This window comes from Bos indicus, chromosome 4, assembly GCF_029378745.1.
Source record: "Bos indicus isolate NIAB-ARS_2022 breed Sahiwal x Tharparkar chromosome 4, NIAB-ARS_B.indTharparkar_mat_pri_1.0, whole genome shotgun sequence".
Taxonomy (NCBI): domain Eukaryota; kingdom Metazoa; phylum Chordata; class Mammalia; order Artiodactyla; family Bovidae; genus Bos; species Bos indicus.
The window spans coordinates 49,589,589-49,610,048 of NC_091763.1; the positions used below are offsets into that span (position 1 = coordinate 49,589,589).

The window sequence follows — 20,460 nt, forward strand, 5'->3', positions numbered from 1 at the left end:
GTATTAGTTGAATAAGCCATATAGCAATACATTAAACAAATAGACCTAAAGAATATGAAAACAGAAAAGAAACCAGATACATGAAATTGACTTTGTTTCCTAGAAGTTAGTCTTAACAACAGTCTTCTCTATCACCTTGCTTGTTGTCTCATGTTTAACCTGTGTTCTTTGGGAGCAGGTCTTTGAGGAAAATGTCCTTGAGTACTTAGGATCATAAAAGAAGCATGGAAGACAACAGACTCACAGACTTAGGAAACAAACGTATGGATACCAAAGGGGAAAGATGGGAGGAGGGATAGATTGGGAGTTTGGAATTCACATATATACACTACTATATTTAAAACAAATAACCTATAAGGACCTACTGTATAGCCCAGGGAACTCTGCTCAACATTCTGTAATAACCTAACTGGAAAAAGAATAGATACATGTATATGTACAACTGAATCACTTTGTTGTACATCTGAAACTAAAACAATATTGTTAATTCAACTATACTCCAATATAAAATAAAATTAAAAAAATTTTTTTTAAAACATGAAAGAAAAAGAGTGAGATAAATGGCTATTTTTGAAGAATCCATTATGTATAAAAGTGACCTGCTTAAGAGTTAAAATAGTTAGAAATGTTTAAAAAGGGAAAAAAATTACTTTGGTCAAAGTTTGGAGGCAGTTGACCAAACAAACAAACAAACAAAAAACCAGAACCCACTGGGGGAAAAAAAAACCAAACTGTTGGGCCCAGTAAATTTCAATCTGTTTTAAATCTTTTGTGAAAGAAGAGAAGAGACTCAGTGATTGGGGGAAAGAGGTGAGAAAGCAAGAAAAAGAGGTAGGAGTCTTAACAAACATGCAGGTAAGAAGCACAACAGCAGGATATCATCTCTAGCCTTGTTTTTCAGTGTGTGCCATAGGAGGAAATTATGAAATAGACCTTAGGGACTTCCCTAGTGGTCCAGTGGTTAATACTTCACTTTCCAATGCAGGAGAGTTCAGGTTCGATCCCTGGTGGGGGAGCTAAGATCCCACACGCCTTATGGCCAAAAAACCAAAACATAAAACGAAGTAATATGGTAACAAAAATCAATCAAGACTTAATAAAAATGGTTCATATCAGACAAATAATCAAAGAAATAGATCTTAAAAAACCAGTATCAAAGAAAGAGACGGTGTCACGCTAAGAAGAGTCACGAAACAAGCACAGGTGAAAGTTGAGTCTAGGTTTCTAAAATGAACAGAACTCAGAGAGAGAAGCAACTCATTCATATGGAGAATTAAGAATTCAGCCAGGGTGCTATGTTTCCATGCCAGGCACTAGCATTCGCACCTTGAAATCTAGCTGGAGGAGTGAGAATCAAGAGTAGCAGATCATGAACTCTACAGTTCATCCCACAGCCCTACAGGATAGACAGAGAAACTAGGAGGACCAGCAAGCTGGATTAACAGCAGCTGGCATCCTAGAGCTAACATGTTAAGTAAGGTCACTGCGGTTTAATGGATGTTTATCCCCTTAACAGGGAGGCCTGGTGTGCTGCAGTCCACGGGGTTGCCATGCAGAGTCGGACAGGACTGAGTGACTGAACTGAACTGAACTGATTCTCTTAACAGTTACATTTACATGTCAAAGGTGACAATAGCTGGTTGTGGCCTTATCCTATTCTCCATTGCTGACACACAACAATGGCCCACCCCTGAGTGCTCATCTTGAAACTTACTTGCCAGCTGCTGCTATTATTGTAGGTATAACCACATCAAAGACAAACTGTTTTCTAATGGGTTTTGTCTGCTCTCTGTCCTAGAAAATGCCGTAACTTGATTTTGTGGATGGAATCTAATTCTAGCTAGATCTGCAAAGTAGGAGTACACTGGGGCCATGAAGGGTCCAGAATAGATGGAAAGACGTTCCAAGAGCTGAACAGAATGGTCATTTTTGCTGCTGTTGTTTTTGCTTATTTGTTGGCCGTGTGGGATCTTAGTTCCTTGACCGGGATTCAAACCAGTGCCCCCTGCACTGGAAGGCAAAATTCTTAACCACTGGACTGCCAGGGAAGTTCCTGAAGTGGTCACTTTGCAGACAACCTGTTCCCCTTGGGATGTGGGCCTCTGTGGCCTTGAATGGTGGGTGTTTGTCAGTTCAGTTCAGTTCAGTCGCTCAGTCGTGTCCGACTCTTTGTGACCCCATGAATCGCAGCACATGCGTGTAGAGAGAGCTTATTCTTGGTGTTGAAAATATGAGCTCTCCTGCATTCTAGCTGGGTGATAGGGCAGGCCCTTCACCTCTCATTACTGGTTGTTGACATGGGGTGGAAGTGGGTAATAACAGTCTCCTTCACAAGATTGTTGTAAGGACTGAATGAGAAAAGCCAAGAAAACCATTCACCTAGTTGAGATTAGCACTGAATGAATGCTAATACTAGGGCTGTTACTATTATTAGCCTCCTAACTCTATATGGACAGAATAGATAATTGAGCTTTTAGTATTTTGAAATTAAAAATTCTCAGTAATAAAAAACACCTTGTCCTGCTGGCTGTGAATGGCAATTCCTCTTTTAATAACGGAATTTTCCTAGAACTCTGTACACTTATGGATATGAAAGTACAAAGAAGAGAATAACAGAAAAATATTTTTCCTTAAGCATTATGATTTTAGCATATGAATATTTTCATAAGGTATTTTAATACTACATTTATTTAATATGTTCTTAAATATTACCTATAGTTTTTCTTTTTTTCAAACCACTCATGTTCTTTTCTAAATTAGAAGAAATGAGTTTAAAAATCATGAGGCTTGGGTAAGGAAAGACACACAAAAAAATACATATTTTCCTATGGGTTCTACAGGAAATGCAACATTTCCCCAAGAATGCATGAAATGAGTGAATATAACATGATTTTATGAATCATAAAATGAACACATACCACACAACCCTTTAAATTGAAGCAAATGGGGATTATTTTCCATCTTATGAGGAAATATGGATATTTTTACACCTTACAAGAACATTTTTATTTATTTTAGAGACTTTAATGTTCTTGTGTATTTTGATAATATTCACCTAACTAAAATATATACAAGCAGTCAAATATGGTATGATAATGAAGTACACGAATTTAATAATTTTTTGTTCTACAGCAGTTTAATATTCTTCAAATCAGTTGTCACACAAACTGCAGAGTTCAGTTGGATTACAGTCCATTTTGACATTAAAAATTGTGACTTTATCAATGAGCTGTTTCAGCTCTAAAGCATTCAAAAATTCTGTTCTAACTCTGAGGGAACGTTGAGACATATAAATGATGTGAAAAATTGAGTCACCTAAATCATGTAGGTTAAGAATCATATTTACCTCTGGTTTTGTAATGGTTTTGGCAAAAATGTGATTAGAAGGTGATTTCCTCAATTCTGTAATTAATTTGATATAAAGGGCCAAAGACAATTAAAAACCCAACTCGCCACCCAACTGGGCCCCACAGACATTCTCAGCCCTACCCACAATACGGCTCCATCAGCCTCCCATCTCCAACTGGAGCACTGGGTGGCTTCACTTCTGACTGGGAGCCAGAACTGGTGTGGTGTGCACCTCACCTGGGCCTGTCTCAAACACATCCTCTGAACTCACAAAACCAGAGTCCCCCTCAGCACCAACTCGAACTTTGTATGCTGTTCCTGGCATTAGACCCTTTAACCCAAAGAAGCTCCGAGAACCATTTACAATTTCTCTCCTCCATTCTTCTTTGCCTATGGAAATTTTGCAAAAACAACACATTGGAATGTTTTAAGGGAACGGAAGTCATTTAATGCTTCGAGAAAGGAAAATACACGTTATAGGCAAAAGACAAAATGTAAGGTGCTTCAGTTTATCATTTTAGGTGATATAAGTTGAGTTGTGTCAAATAAATCAATGAAAATGAACAGCTACATGACAACGTCCTCAAAGAAAAATCAACTGGATATCAGATGACATTTTAACTGCATATATACCCACTGGATTAAATCTTTTTAACACAAAGGAAACTTCTTGATCTTTACCTTGCCTTGTGAAATTACTGAATTTCTCTAACGATATTTATGAAAAGAACTGTAATACATTAAACAGCTTGATCCAACTATGGAAAGAACTGTTTTGTTTTGTTTTTTTTTATTCACAAGACAAATCTTTCAGTAAACTTAAATGCCTTAAAATTTACCCAAGTTATAGATTCAACCTTTCTCAAGTACTGGTGTTTCTAAACTCATAGTTTTGTGTTTTTTTTTTTTTATATTTACTTGCACAATAAGGGCCTAAACAGAAAGTTGAACTATATTCAACATTTTGTCACAAACATTCACTGGCCACCCAGCTCATTAAGTGCAGAGCACTGTATTAAGGAGGAGGACTGGGTTCTCATACACTCTGAAAATTAAAGTTGCCCCATCTCCTAGTAGATGTGGCCAGGATATAAGTAGAGTACCTGACTTGGGAATATATTAAACATAGAAATAAAATTATTTTTTATTATTCTAACTTACAAGTCATGGGTAAGGAGTTTTAAGTACCACAATCTAAAAATAACAAATGCAATGGAACTTATTATGTCCCTTGTATTTCATAACATGAACCAACGAGACTCCTAGTTATGTATAAAATATATAGGTTGATGGTTCACTCTAATTTTTTCACATACATTGGATTCATTTAGATCAAGTTATTTTTCCAGACGATCCACAGTACATCCTGAAGATGTTCTCAATCTCTTCAAATATAGCCCCCCAATTAAAACCCAGGTAATGAAATCATTTCTTACTGCCAGCTACACCATATTCAACATAAAAGTTCACAAGCTCTGGTCCCTCATATTCCCAACTGATATTGGCTGAGGTCTCAGCAGCGGCAGTAGTAAGTTTGCTGATCCCGGGGTATACTGCTTAAAATAAATATACAATAGAAAAAATAAAACAGATAGACAGACAAGTCAAATTGCAAAATCAAACACACACACAATGTAAAATAAGTTTAAGTACTCTGAAATTGTTCAAGTCAAATGAAATTGATTGTTAACAGAGTTCATTTCTCCTTCACTTTAGAAAGGTTTTCGTTTCTTAAGTTACAGCATTAGGAAATAAATGAGAAATCAGAAATAATGACACACACGTATTAAAATGTATGAATTCTATGATGTGGGTCCTAAACACTATAAACTGTTGTCCACGAGGGACAGTCTGAGAACATCAGAGTCTCCATGTACTGATGTACAGTGGGGATGGGGAGCTGACAATGCTGGGGGCAGAGGTCACAGGGTATGAGACTGCAAGGTCAAACCCAACACTAGTGGCTGCTTTTCCATGCTACTTATCATCTCAGTGTAGGTCTTTAATGAATTGCTGTTTAGATAAGAAAAAGAGTAGTGGCTTCTGATGTGTTTTGAGTCACAAATTTCTTTAAGAATCTGCCTCTGGGAAATTCAGGGACCCCAGGTGAGAAGCATCTGCCCTGGAGAAGGTTGGATAGTTAGGGTACACTGAAAAAGAAGCTGCAAAGAAAATCCTCAATACTAGTTAGCAGAAGTGAAGAAACAAGAAATAAAATGAATAAGAACTATTTCACTTGACACAGTCCAGACAGCAAGACAATCTTCCTTGACGACTGTTCATTACATACCACGTTCTGAGAAAATCATAGTGTAATCTAAACTAAGGCCACCTGATGCGAAGAACTGACTTCTTGGAAAAGACTCTGTTGCTGGGAAAGATTGAAGGTGGGAGGAGAAGGGGACGACAGAGGATGAGATGGTTGGATGGCATCACTGAATCAATGGACATGAGTTTGAGTAAGCTCCGGGAGTTGGTGATGGACAGGGAAGCCTGGCGTGCTGCAGTCCATGGGGTTCCAAAGAGTCGGACACAACTGAGTGACTGAACTAAACTGAACTGAATCTAAACAGCTTCCTGAAACATCAGATTATGGAACCTACATGATGCTACATGCTTGCCACCTAGTTAAGATGACATTTACAGTCATTAAAAGATGTTATTTGGCTACCTGAGCCTGACAATTCTATCAGCCTTACCACAATGGCCTACAGTAAAAATGACAGGCTGCTGCTGCTGCTAAGCCGCTTCAGTCGTGTCCAACTCTGTGCGACCCCATAGACGGCAGCCCACCAGGCTCCCCCGTCCCTGGGATTCTCCAGGCAAGAACACTGGAGTGGGTTGCCATTTCCTTCTCCAATGCATGAAGGTGAAAAGTGAAAGTGAAGTCGCTCAGTCGTGTCCGACTCTTCTAGACCCCATGGACTGCAGCCTACCAGGCTCCTCCACCCATGGGATTTTCCAGGCAAGAGTACTAGAGTGGGGTGCCATTGCCTTCTCCGAAAAATGACATAGTTATAGCTATATTAACTTGAGTAGTTAAACAGTGATAAATCAGATTATTATCCCAGGGGAAATATCCTAAGATAGTAAATCAAAAAGCAGGAATGGGTTTATTAAGGCTCTGAAATTAAATTCCAAATTATGTTATATAATTTAGAAGCCAAAGCCTCTACTGAAATAAATTCAATGAAATAGCATTTCTTAGAATCAAAAAGAGAAGTATATTAAACAAATTCAATAATGCATTTGACCTCTGAGATCTAATTCACCATCACATATATATTACATACCCCTCTGTGCTAAAGATGGGGGGCAGCAGAAAGCAAAACAGATTATGGAATTACACAGGGTCCTTCTGTGGACCTAACTGATTTTAGTTGTCCGAGGTATTCCTTTTAAAGGAATTGTAATAAAAATATGATCAATCAACAGAGACACAGTTAAAACATTTCCTGTATCTAAAGCATCAGTGGCAAAGAATCCAGGCAAAACACTAATTTTCCTCAAAAAACTTTGGAATCACGGAACTGAGGAATGTAGTCTTGGTGTAATTATGGAAGATGTTCAAGGCAGAACCATACCTTCCAACAGAAGAGCAATTTGCTGCTGCTTCTTTTTTTGCTGATTATTAAAGATACCCAGAGAAGACAGTACAATTTCCTAAGGTTATCCTGTTGGGCCCTTCTTATCACAGAGAATTCTAACCCTCTTTGCTTTTAATCCCCAGTCACGCACTTACTGAACCAACACTCTTGAGGACCTATCATGTGCTGGTGTCATTTCTCCGCTGGGCTTTATCTAGTCTGCATCTAATCCCTCTTCCTACTGTAAGTCATTCTCTGCAGAGACCACCAGCAGAGTTAACTAAGCTTTAACTTCCAAAACTGCATCTCTGATTCCTTCACTTCCCTGTTTCAGATGTGGATGGCTTACTCTGCCCACAGGTGGACTGCTGTGTTTAACCCAAATATCCTGTGGGTTTTGAAACCCCGTGACTTTGTTTATGCCACCTCCCAAGAATTTATACAACCCACCTTCCTGATTCATCTGCCCAAATTCCATCTGTCCTTCAAAGCCCAGTTCAACATTACTTTCCTTGGGAAGTTTTTCCTGATCCTGTTTGGCAAAATAAATGGTTCACTGTTCTAAGATCAGATAATGTTTTGTTCCAGTTCCATCTATTTTCACTCCTTTTTAATGTGTTGTCTTACCTGCTAGATTATAAGCACACCAAAGGCAGAAATTGCCTTAGTGTCCAACACACAGAGCCTTAAAAAGGGCTGGTGCTTTTTCTGGGCCAGGTAGACATAAGCTGTTGAACCTTCTCTATAGTTGGGGATTTGGAGCCGGGAGAGGGGTTGTTCCTTTGTTTGTTTTTGGTTTTGTTTGGTCCAGGCCAAATAAAGTTGTGCACTTTAAACTTGCTTTTGACTTACTGGCCTTGTTTCTTGACCTGATCAGTAGCTGTGGGACTGATTCTGGTATACGGATAAAGCGAGAGTCTGACCACAGAGAGGATTCGTCACCAGTCCCTTAGGCAGAGCTCTCCTCTGCTCTGTCCTGTTTGACCACAGTCAGCTGCTAATTCAGTCAAGAACTAGATTCAGTTCTTGACTTGCCAGTTAGTTTTTCCCTATTCCTTTGCCCGAACTGGTCACCTCACACAAATGCTCTGAATGCCTGCTCCCAAGGTGAGAAAGTAGGTAATAATCCATAGATAAAGCAGTGTCTATCCATCAGCAGTACTGGGACCATAAGTCAAATCCATTCTCCATGTGTTTTCAGTTCATTTCTACAGATGCCTTCACAGGTCTGTTTCCCCAGAGACCCTGAAACTATTGAAAGGGACATCGAAACTGAACAAAGGCAGCCAAATGACTACAATTTCTTACACCAGTATTGAGAGTTCTGACCAAAGACCAAAAGAAGTGACTCCTGAAGACCTCAAGAGTACAAGAGTACTCTTGCTCAAACTCAGAAGAGTGGTAAGAAAAAGGGTTAGCCTAGAATAATACACCTAACTGAATTCTCTTGGTTTCTAATTCATGATTTTGATAATCATTTTGTAATTCTATATTTGAAAGCTTGGGTTTCATGAACATCTCTTAAAATATGTAAGAAAATTTTAAAATGTAAATTTCAAATCTATCTTAATGAAGAAGGAAAACAGAGAAGAGAATAGAATTCATTCCTAGAATGAAAAAAGAAATATTTTAAGGAAGGAAAACCCAGGGATACAAATTATTCTTCAGCACTTTAAAGTCTCATCATGGTTAAATATCATCACTTTATGTAACCAATGTTTAATTACTGGTATACTATTAAATGAAACAATATAGAAAAGAAGGTTAGATTTAGCTTTTTAAAAAAAATTTTAAACACCATAATCTTATCTGAGGTTCCACCAGATTTCAACACTGGGGGCTTCAGGAACCTTCTGAGACTCTATTTTTGCTCATCTCTATAATAAGAAGTAATTTAGAATTCAATTTAGTAACATCAAATGGTAAAACCGCAACTATTTTAATTAAGATTTCTTTTAGTTCATCTTAATTCATTAAAATCAGCGGGTGATATTTTTTCCACTGGCATGCATGTCCTTTTCCAATATGACAAGTCAGTGGAAAACACAGACAACCCTGCCACAGCTCAATTACTCGGCTACTGCCTCTAGGCAGAGCCCAGTGACAGGCTGCTGCAGAGGGAAAGAGGCCAGGCTTTCTCTGGAATGGTCCCATGAAAGGGTCTAAGGGGAGCCCAGCAGCAAATTATTGTAAAACAACCAAGGATTTTAATGGACATGTAACCATCCCTGGAAAAAAGCACGCATAAAAAAGAGAGGCTCACATCCTTATATGCTCTTGTGAAAATTTTGAATTTTTACAACTTTGTTCTTTGGAGTCTAAAAACACCTATAAAACATTGTTAAGTTGATTGAAAATAGCCACAGTTCTTATTCTATCAATCTGAAATCTAGCTGATCTACATTTTATAATTTACCAAGACTCTGAGCATAAGATGTATAAGAAAAGAGAAGATAAGATTAGGTCTAAGCTCCTAATATTTGAACAATTTAGGGCAAAGTGCTTATTTATTTTGGTTGACTTGTTCTTCATTCCCATTTGTACTTATTTGGTCTGTCGAAGTTCAAGAACATCCCTGGCCAGGGGTGTTCTCTATGGGTACAGTGCCCAGTGAGGCAGGGAGGTCTCTACCGCTTGCTAAAAAGCTGACGGATCTGCCAAGAGTCAAAGACTGAGGGAATCTCTGGGTGGAAGAAATAACTACAGCTCATTCAAGCATCATTCTCCCAAACAATCTTCCTCACACAGAGATCTGTGAGCAATTAAGGAGAACAAAAGTAATTCCCTGTGACTGCTGGTGCTTCCCCAGAGAAGAGAGACTTGGTGTAGTTCGGTGAAGACAGAAATGGAATAACACAGCTGAGTAGAGCATGTGGGCTGCCTAACCTTGCTCCGAGGGGACCCCGCTGGGGAGACTTTCAGTCCTGGGCCAGTTGGAGTGTACAGCGAAGTCAAAATTCCAAGTGGACAGTGCAGTGTGATGCCAGCAACGTGTACACTGAGTTTAGGAGGACAGCTAAATCGGATTAGAACGGGAAGCTCAGTTGATCTGATTTCTTACTGGCTGTTTTCATCACAGGGCTAGTATTTCTGAGCCCTTCATAGACAGCATGGTCATCATGAGGGGCTGTGACAAAGTCACAGTTTGGGTCATGTCTGATCCAGCCACAATCCTTAGCATTAAAAGCCAAGAATAGGATTTGGACCTGGGATAAGTCTTGAGAAAAGGTAAATTCAATGTGCGGCTTTCTCTTTGTAAAAAAAGGCTAGACATGAATTTTAAAGTCAAGATCTTGCAGGATATTATCTTTCTGTTGGTGTTTCAGAGCTTATTTTATTTTCACTTTGAACCCATGCTGCACTTCCCCATGGTTAACATGGCAAATTTCACACATGTAGAAAGTCATGCAGATGAATTATTTTACCTTTGCCTGCACCTACATCAGGTGGGAGAATACCAGCTTTCCATGAAGGGAAACAGAAACAGGACACTATATAGTTAGCATGTAAAGCTACATAAAACACTTCTTAAAATGCTAAAGCATGCAAGAAGAATGGAGTGTATCATATCAGTGTACCACCGCAAGGTAGGCTGGTGTTCCCAAACTTACCAGGAATCAAATCCCCACATTACTCAAAGTGCATTATTCATGCTTGCCTATTATGTAAGATGCTTAGGAGATTTCAAACCAAATTTCAATTTCTAATGCTATGGAAGATAATCAAATAAATAACCCTCAAGCAGTTCTATAATTTAGAGGCATGCAAAATCTTTTACTTTTTTTTTTAATCAAATCATTTTCACTGAATCTAAAGTTTTTCAAAATCATTTTTAAAAGTATGAAAGGAAGAGTTCCTTCCTTTCCTAAATACTTTAATGGAGCTCTTTTGCTTTCTCTGTACCAGATGGCATAGCAAACTATGAAGTCCCATGCTCAAACATAAAAGTAAATGTATTATTTAATAACTGTTTTGATTTCCTTGCCAGAAAATCTAAATCAGTATGTAGACTAGCAAATTTTTTCTGATGAATCTAGACCACCACCAGAATCACGTGTATTTATTTGTGTATAGGTCTGCATGTCTGTGTGTGCACGAATGTGTGTGACACATATATGTACGTATATGTGTGTGTGTATATCTATATGCAAAGTTGTAGACTGGAAAAACACATTGTCTTGAACTGTGAATTCAAGTGTGGCAAAATGTTGTAATTTCCTACTCTCACCTTAATATTTTAATACACGTTTAAAAGGGACTTAAAAAACAAACAGCAAATCATTATTTCAGTATGAATTAAATCATTTTTTATATATATTTCAGAAAGAGAAGTTACTAATACATGTTTGTATTAGTTGGGTAGCATGGATACTTCCACGGTAAGAAAGAAAAAACATGATTTCTGTCTCATGATACTTCTAATTACATGGATTTTATACATACCCAGCTTACCTTCATCCACAGTTGTTATTGCTTCTTCTGTTATTTGAATTCCTGATCCTGCTGCTGTTTGCGCATAGAAATAAAACTTATACCGAGTGCTGAAATTTAAATTTTTTAAAATCCAGCGGGTCTTGTTGGCAGGAATTTTCAGATCTACCAGAGGGCCTAATTCATGTGTGCTATTAACTGTCAACAAGAACATAAACAAAATAAAGTAATAAAGTAAATGAACAAACCAAACAAAAACAAACACATTGACAGAGAACAAAGCAATGGTTACCAGAAGGGAAGGCGTGTCAGGAGAAGGGGAAATGGGTAAAAGAGTCAACTGTGTGGTGACGGACAGAAGCTGAACTTCCAGTGGTGCATACGGAAGAGTATATACAGAAGCTGTAGTGTATACAGAAATCAAAACAGTACTGCACACATGAAACTTACATAATGCTGGAAACCAATGTTTCCCCCATTAAAAAAACCAAGTCATTCCCCATTCACTGCTGTAGGAACACTATCATAAATAAATGCATCAACCCAAAATGTTAAACCCGGATTACACTGATTTGTGTAACCTTACTCACTCTTTGTCCAACATAATTGATAACCTTACCTAGTCCTATAAATGGGAGATTGGGATTGACATACACAAACTACTATATATAAAATAGATAACTAATAAAGACCTACTGTATAGCACAGGGAACTCTTCTCAATATCCTTATACTGGCCTATGTGGGAAAAGAATCTAAAAAATGAGTGGATATGTGTGTGTATATATATATGTGAATATATATGTGAATATATATATATAACTGAATCATTCTTAGCTGTAAACCTGAAATTAACACAACACTGTAAATCAACATACTCCAATAAAGATTACAAAAAGAGAATGATCTCAAGATTTACCCTGTGATTATAATACAAATACATCTATATACGTATATATGTACATACATAGGTATTTAATTTTGCTTTTGCAAGTCTTTTAAATATAAAAAATAAACTATGGGATTAACCATTTAAAAAATTTCTATAACATGGTGCAACAAGGGGAAATAAAGTCTCCATTGGCTTCTAAGATGGGAGAATTTTATAGCTGAATCTCAATAGCATTTCTTATCTCTGTTTTTGCAGATGGAGTCATGTGTTCTTAAATAACCCCTAAACTTGTCTTCAGGGGCCTTGTGCCAAATGTACCCCTTTTCTTCCCATTTTCTGGTTCTACATAATGCCCACATATGTAACGATAGTACCCACCTAAACCCCATGCTCAAGGTTTGTATTATTCTACACATCATTTATATTCAAAAGCATATATGTCATTTTTCTTTAAAAAGTATGATTTGAAGTTCCTTCTAGAATAACAGTTGAAAGTGTATATATATATGTATATATATTCTACAGCTGTAAGGAAACAACCCGTTTGTATTTTAAGATAACCGTTAAGATCTTTTCCTTCTTAAGCCATATTCCCCAATTTCTTTCTCCCCATAACTTACTTGGCTGATATTTTAAGGTATACTCTGTCAAAATGCCATTCGGGTGGCTTGGTGGCTCCCATTCCAAAGTGAGAGAATCTAGCGTTGGATTAACAATCTTCAAAGAGGACGGAGCGCTGGGGACTTTAAATGAGAAGTATAGTCAACACAAAGGTTTTTGAATGTTTCAAATTGCATTGAAGTGACGTATTTCATCAGATCTATACCACACATCAAAATTTTTATAACTAATTCTTATTCATAATTCAGCTGAAAATATGTTAATAGAAACCTGTTCTGCCTCACCATTTCCATCTAAAGTCATTAAAACCATTCTCTCCAAATACATAAGGACTTTGCCTTGCTACGGACCCAAACTAACGTTCAAACTAATATTGTTGTTGTTCTTTTAAAGAGACAGTACTTGTTTGTTTCTTGAATGGGGTCTTAATAAAAGCAAACTAGTAACTGAGCAGAACTAGTAATATAACCAGACCTGCAAGTAGAAGCAGTTACATTCTGGGCCATGAAGGACTGTTTTCCCCAACAAACCAGGAGTCTGCAAACAGTCAGAACACGCTGCGTGCTAGGCTCTGGGCCTGAGCCAGCCTGTCCAGGTGCAGAGGGGCTCTTATCCCAAGAGCTGACAGATGTCCAGCATCTTATGGTGATGGACAACAGCCCGGTTGCTGGCAAACCCCTGGCTCTGGGGAAGGCCTGCAGGGAGTCAGGATCTCTGTGGCAGAGGCTGGCAGATTACCAGAGGAAACATGCCTGGTCTTCTTTTATCCCCTTTCTCCTGAGGATGAGGGATGATGGCAGTCCTCCTCATGATCGTTAGCTTCTCTACCCAACCTAGCACGCTCCCTAGACCCTCCTGTCATTACAGCCAGAAACCAGGTAGTCAACTGGAATTTCTCCCTCTGCCTCATTTTTACCATCTCAGGAACATGAAATTCTGCAACATCCACCGTGGTAACCTCAACTATATCCCTTCCCTCCTCGCCTCTCAGCTGCTGTCCCCTTCAGGCCCTCACTGGCCTTTGACTGAGCCTAGCAGAGTCCTGGCATATAATTCCAGGTTTCCTCACATCACCCCTTTGAGAATCTGACACCCATAAACTCTCCCCTGAAAAACACATATCCCTTGTATATAACACTAGGGGGTTCATGGAGCTCCTTAAACCCGTCCATCAACCTCTTAAGAGACTACAGTTCCAGGTTAAGAGCTCCTGGTTTGAGGGTTAATATCCATAGCATTTAAGATCAGCCATCATACTGGTTCTTCCAAACTGACCTTCCTCTCTTTTCTCACCATTCTTGGCGGCCTAACTTACGGTTCTCTGAAGGAGCCATGCTGCTTCCTACCTCTGTGTCTTGGACATACTACTTCCTCTTTTGTCTGTCCTTCAATTTCCTGGCCCTCTTTTCTATGGCACCAGCCCCTGAGCTATCTAAAGAACCTGTGTAAGGTCTCACCAGTGAAAGCCTCTAGTGTAAGAAGTCCTGACCTCCAAGGAGCAATGAGGTTGAGGACCAGGCATTGTAATGAGATGGGAGTTAGGACACAAGTGACGTTCAGAGGCTGCTGGGCAGCTGCCAACACCATGAGCCCTTCAACCAGAAGTCAGGACAGGGTTTGTCTATAGACTGCTTTTATCCGTGTCTAGGTATATGCTTGAAAAAAAATACTAATTAAAAAAGATACATGCACCCCAATGTTCACAGCAGCGTTATTTACAATTGCTAAGATATGGAAGCAACCTAAGTGTCCATCAACAGATAAACGGATAAAGAAGACATGGTCCATATATACAAGGGAATACTACTCAGCTATAAAAAGAATGAAATAATGCCATTTGCAGCAACATGGAGGAACTTGGAGGGTATTATGCTAAACGAAGTAAGTGAGACAGAGAAAGACAGATACTATATGATACCACTTATATGTGGAATCTAAAAAATACAACAAACTAGTGAATTTAATAAAAAAGAAGCAGACTCACATATATAGAGAGCAGACTAGTGGTTATCAGTTTGGAGTGGCAGGGGGAGGAGGAATCCAGAGGTAGGTGAGTAAGAGGTATAAATTATTAGGTATAAAAACAGGCTTCAGGAGTATACTTACAACATGGGGAATACGGCCAATATTTTATAACTATAAATGGAGTATTATCTTTAAAATTGTGAATCGCTATACTGTATACCTATAACTTACATAATATTTGTATTGCAACTATACTTCACCAGGCTCCCAGGTGACTGTGCCCAGACTCCTCCAGCCCCAACTCCTGCATCAGTGTGTTTGGTTCTCCGCAACCCCCCGACTCCCTGCCCCCACTGCCATGGCCTGCACTTGGAGAGACTTCTTCCCAACATGTTCTGTCAAGATCTCCAACCTTCGGGGACTTCCCTGGTGGTCCAGTGGTTAAGACTCCATGTTTCCAATGCAGGGAGCACAGCTTCACCTCTGCTCAGGGAATTAAGATCCCACATGCTGTGTTAGCATGAACTCTGAAGCTACGCTGAGAAAAAAGTAAACTACAACCTAGAGGATTCTTTCCTTTCTAGATGTTTTTCTCAGGCAATCACCTTTTGTTCTCATGCTTTTTGGCTAAGGTAATTGAGGTTTAAAGAAGTTACATAACTTGCTTTAGGTCAGAAAGTTAATGATCCAGGTCAGCATCAAATTAGCAAGGCTCTACAAGGCATTGTAATAAGATGGGAGCATTGTACATCTCACTGTAATGAGATACTTCCATATCTTAGCAATGGTAAATAATGCTGCTGTGAATATTGGGTGCATGTATCTTTTTAATTAGTATTTTTTTTTCAAACATAAACCCAGACATGGATAAAAGGAGTTTACAGACAAACCCTGTCCTGACTTCTGGTTGTAGGGCTCATGGTGTTGGCAGCTGCCCAGCAGCCTCTCAGACTCACCTGAGTGTCCCAACTCCCATCTCATTACAATGCCTTGTAGAACCTTGCGTAAGTGTCCATCAACGGATAAGTGGATAAAGAAGCTGTGGTACCTATATACAATGGAATACTAGTTAGCCATAAAAAGAATGGAATTTTGCCATTTGCAGCAACATGGATGGACTTGCAGGGTACTATGCTAAGACAGAGAAAGATTTTTGGCAGTATGACTAAGGGTGGAGAAAAATGTTGAGAGAAAGGTGGTTTTGGGGAAGCCTGTGAAGCCTTATCCACAGCCTCAGGCCATAGATGAGCTGACACTTTGCCAGCTCTGTGTGTGCTATGTTCATCTATGGGACAAATCACATTTGGCTTCCAGAATATACCTTACTTTGGGGCCCTTCTGTTATCCAAAGCCTCTCGAGATATGCCATATTCTCCTAGGAGCTCAGAAATACATCCACCCTACCTCCTTCCGGAGTATTGAAGACCTTGTCAGGGCTGGCTGGGCCCTCCCCTTTCCCATTGACCACACGGACATTCAGTGTGTAGTGGCTAAAGGGCTCCAGCCCAGGCAACATGCCGTGAGTCTTGCTGCCCTGGAAAGTAAGGATCTTCTTTTCAATATGGCGTCTGTTTCTTGTCAATGAACTCTGCGCCTTCCAGTAGTAAATCTGAAACAGCAAGAAGAAAAGTCAGGGATGGACAAGGGAATCAATGGAATCTTCATGATCACAAAATTAAAGCTTTGTGTTTTCCCCCAGAAAGTTCCCTGGGTAAATTTTAGACTAGAGGAACAATGGACAGATATTGATTTGGAGGCAAGCGAGTAGGACCCCACAGGTAGTGAGAGAAATTAAGAATATTTGATGAAGCTGGACTCTACTATTTTGTTAGAGGAGTCTAAGTGAAACTAAAGAAATGAAACAGCATGAGACCCATAGAGAAGGATTTAAGTGTCCTTTACTTACATAAAATAGTCTAAAAGTAAAAATCATTGTTGTTGTTTAGTTGCTAAGTTGTGTCTGACTCTTACAACCCCGTGAAAAAAATTACAGATTACTGTCCAATATTTACAAACTTTTCCAGACTTAATACAACTTCAAGTACGATATATCATTTAGTTTAATCCTAAACCCACAGAAAAGGTGTCACAACTTTTATTATGACTATTCCTATAGTACAGATGAGCCCCTGGGCTATCAAGAGGCAAGAAGACCCTCTACAAAGTCTAGGGCTTTCTCACTAAACCAAACTGCATTGCTTAATTAAAAGCACTTATTTTTTGGCATTAAATTGCAGACACAGATTTTGAAGAGATAAAGTATCGATTAACTTTGGATAAAAATGCAGAATTTCTATTTATTAAGTCCTCTTAAATTCTCTTAGGAGTTTAAAAGCACTTTCAAAAGAAATCAATGTATCTACAGAATCTGGCCAAATTGAACATGATGCAGTGCAAAAACTGGCCTCTAGATGTCAGGGTTTAACAAATCAAAGCAGTGACTTCTTGGTCGCTAGGAAAGTTCTTTGACCATCTGTCAATCAAAAATATGAATCCATCTTTCTACCCTTCCCTAGAACAAAGAAAATTGATGTTTATAAGAATGACCTAGTTGGGACTACATGATCTTGCTGCTGCTTAGTCACTTCAGTCGTGTCCGACTCTGTGCGACCCCATAGACGGCAGCCCACCAGGCTCCCCCGTCCCTGGGATTCTCCAGGCAAGAACACTGGAGTGGGTTGCCATTTCCTTCTCCAATGCAGGAAAGTGAAAAGTGAAAGTGAAGACGCTCAGTTGTATCCGACTCTTAGCAACCCCATGGACTGCAGCCTACCAGGGTCCTCCGTCCATGGGATTTTCCAGGCAAGAGTACTGGAGTGGGGTGCCATTCTACAATCTAAATTATTAACAACAAAAGTCTACATTGTTCTCAGGATAATTTTGTTTGTTTGACACATGTCACTATTGCTTTAAAGCTAGGTGCATTTCATTACACTGTAGCTTTCTGAACAATAGTTTTTCCCATTTAATGCATTCGTTAACTGTTGAGTTGGCAGACTGTTAGATTACATGTGGGATAAGTGGAGAAAGTACTTTTCTCTCACTTTGTGAACAGTGAGATTTTGATCTGACTCCAGCTGGGATGCAGCAGAGGTGGCTTGCCAGATGAGCTCTCAAGGCTTCCTCCAGCCAAGAAAAGTGAATCTGGCATGCCTTTCACTTAGATGGGCAGGTTTTAAGAAAAGAACAAGAACAGTGTCTTTAACTTGCCCGATAGCCCTGCAGGTGTCCTCGGATACTTTTCAGAGGTACAGGGTCCCAGTGCACCTCAGCTAAGGTGCTGTTTACCACGTTGACACGCACATTCCCTGGAGCCACCATTGGGACTGGGGAAGACGAGAAAGAGGGGTAAGAAGTATCAATGTCATTTTGAATTTCATGCAAAAATGTCACTGTCTCATAATTTTGACTTGACACATGCCCCAACCCTATTCTATGAATTATCAAGGAGGAGAGTAATTTTTCAATTTTGGTATCTGTTCATTTGACTTTGTGATAATAACACATCTTTTTAAACAGTAATAACTTTTAACATTCTGAACCGATTTTCTACATAAGCAGGCTGTTTAAATGCAGAAATGTTGAGCAAAATAACTGCTGCCTCTCTCCTTCCCAATCTAAGTACCTCTGGGCATGGCCTTGACTTGCACCTTGGTAATCTGTTTGCTGGGGGAAAATATACACAAAATAGCATCAGACACTTACGGTCTTCTCCAGAATGTCCCATGACCGCAGCTGGCTCTGGGGCAAACCCTGCATCATTCAGGGCCTGAACTTTGATCAGGTATGGAACAAAGGTTGGGGTGCCCGAGACAATGTATTTGGATACATTTGCCACAACCACAGATGTCCATTCATCATCGCCATCCTTCTGGCGCCAGCTAACTTTGTACTGAAGGCCTGGCCCATTAGATTCAAAACCATTCAAGGGCTACAAGAAAAGCCAGATAATCAGAGCTTATAAAACAGATTGCACATCTCATACTGAAATGGCAAGTTCGATTCCCAGACTTACGGACAGTGAGCACTGAGACAGTAACATATAAGCTATGAACAATTTTCTCCAGGAAACTTTTTGTCTTTTTTTCACATGTGATGAGATTCATAGCTTGTTTGGGATCAACACTTCAAAGGTAGTTAATTTCTATCTTGAAGTAGTAAAAACCACCCAAGCCTCTCAAATTCTGGCTTCACAGTTATGGGTGGGTGACATAAAACTTTTCAGTTACATAATTTCCTTTATGTATTTCTGCTTATGTGACAGTACATCAGTCTCTAGTTTACTTGGAGACTGAAACTTGCCAACTACTTCTTTATTAAAAAAAATGATACTGGCGTATTCTGTCTTGTTTCTCCATGCATGTATATAAATATACACAAAGGTGTAAGCATCTAAGTATGGCCCTGTATGGGTCTATCTAAAGTAAGTTTTAAAAAACCACAAGTAAATATATATTAATTTTTCAAGTCCAGAAAATACACACAGGCCAAAAAGAAAACAGTAGAAGTTGACTACTGGTACGTGTCTTCTAGATGGTTCTTTATGAGGATGATAATTCGAGTCAGCATTTATTGAGCATGTATATGTGTTAGGCACTGTCCTACATGCTTGCTATGCATTAACTCCTTTAATCTTATGAGGTGGGTTCATTGCTATTCCCATCACACAGATACATGATGGAGATGTTAAGTGTTACACAGTTAGTAAGTGGCAAAGCTGGGATTTGCATCCATTCATTCTGGCTCCAAGGATCAAGCTTTTAACTACTACACTATAAATAAATAAAGAGTCCCCCAAATGGATGAAACAGGATTTTTAATATGGATATTATTTAAAAACAACTTTCTGGGATAGGGGAGGGGAAGGAGGATCATGAGGCAGGGGATATATGTGTTAATATGGCTGATTCGAGTTGTTATATGACAGAAACCAACACAATATTGTAAAGAAATTTTCCTCCAATTAAAAAAAATTTAAAAACGACTTTTCTTTCCACTGTAAATATACCAAGGAAAATTGAAGATTTCAGACATAGCTCACCTTCCATGTAATCACCAAATTATCTGGCTCTGATCCCAGCCCTTCCACAGCTGTGGGATTTTTATCAGGTTCTAGAAGTCAAGCAGCCATACACTTGTAAGCTTTGATCTTTTGCAAACAGTGGAAAACTTTTCTATTTTATTTCATATCACAGAGGTCCTGCTTTACCTGCAGCTTTAGTCAAATACTGCTCAGATGCCTCGCTGGGCAGACTCCTCCCCAGGTTGTTTTCCGCCATCACTCGGAAGGAATAGTTGACATAGGGCGACAGCTTCAGCTGGGCTGTGGTCTGCGTTCCAGGAACTTCAGTTTGGTGGTGCCACAGCCCTGGCTCGTGCATTGCATCTTCATACTCAATGATGAATTCTGGCCATACCACATACATGCAACAAACCCAAGACATGAACTCATTCACCCAATGGTAGGTTACTAGGATAATGAACCAGATAATCTAACAAGAGCAGCCAAACATGAGTTATCTCACTTTCAAGAAAAAATCATTGGGATATTTTGACTTCAGAGTCCTATTATTGTCCTCAACACTCAAGCAGATCCAATAATGTTTGGTATTCTTTC

The 20,460-nt window shown here is 39.2% G+C and overlaps 1 protein-coding gene across 26 annotated transcripts in view; it reads right to left on the reverse strand.

The window, feature by feature from the left end:
- Nucleotides 1-20,460, reverse strand: part of NRCAM (neuronal cell adhesion molecule) — a 317,222-nt gene that overhangs the window by 20,642 nt on the left and 276,120 nt on the right. For 9 of the 26 annotated variants that reach the window (XM_070787764.1, XM_070787756.1, XM_070787758.1 and 6 more), the window contains 9 exons: nucleotides 20,053-20,250; nucleotides 19,885-19,955; nucleotides 18,549-18,774; nucleotides 18,054-18,169; nucleotides 16,248-16,452; nucleotides 12,878-13,000; nucleotides 11,388-11,564; nucleotides 4,785-4,904; nucleotides 3,586-3,738 (listed from right to left, as the gene is read on the reverse strand). In XM_070787764.1, coding sequence (XP_070643865.1) covers nucleotides 3,586-3,738; nucleotides 4,785-4,904; nucleotides 11,388-11,564; nucleotides 12,878-13,000; nucleotides 16,248-16,452; nucleotides 18,054-18,169; nucleotides 18,549-18,774; nucleotides 19,885-19,955; nucleotides 20,053-20,250 — 1,389 coding nt within the window. Of the gene's footprint in view, nucleotides 1-3,585; nucleotides 3,739-4,784; nucleotides 4,905-10,360; nucleotides 10,397-11,378; nucleotides 11,565-12,877; nucleotides 13,001-16,247; nucleotides 16,453-18,053; nucleotides 18,170-18,548; nucleotides 18,775-19,884; nucleotides 19,956-20,052; nucleotides 20,251-20,460 lie in introns of all 26 variants that reach the window. The other 17 variants (XM_070787780.1, XM_070787776.1, XM_070787778.1 and 14 more) reach the window with 6 other exon arrangements.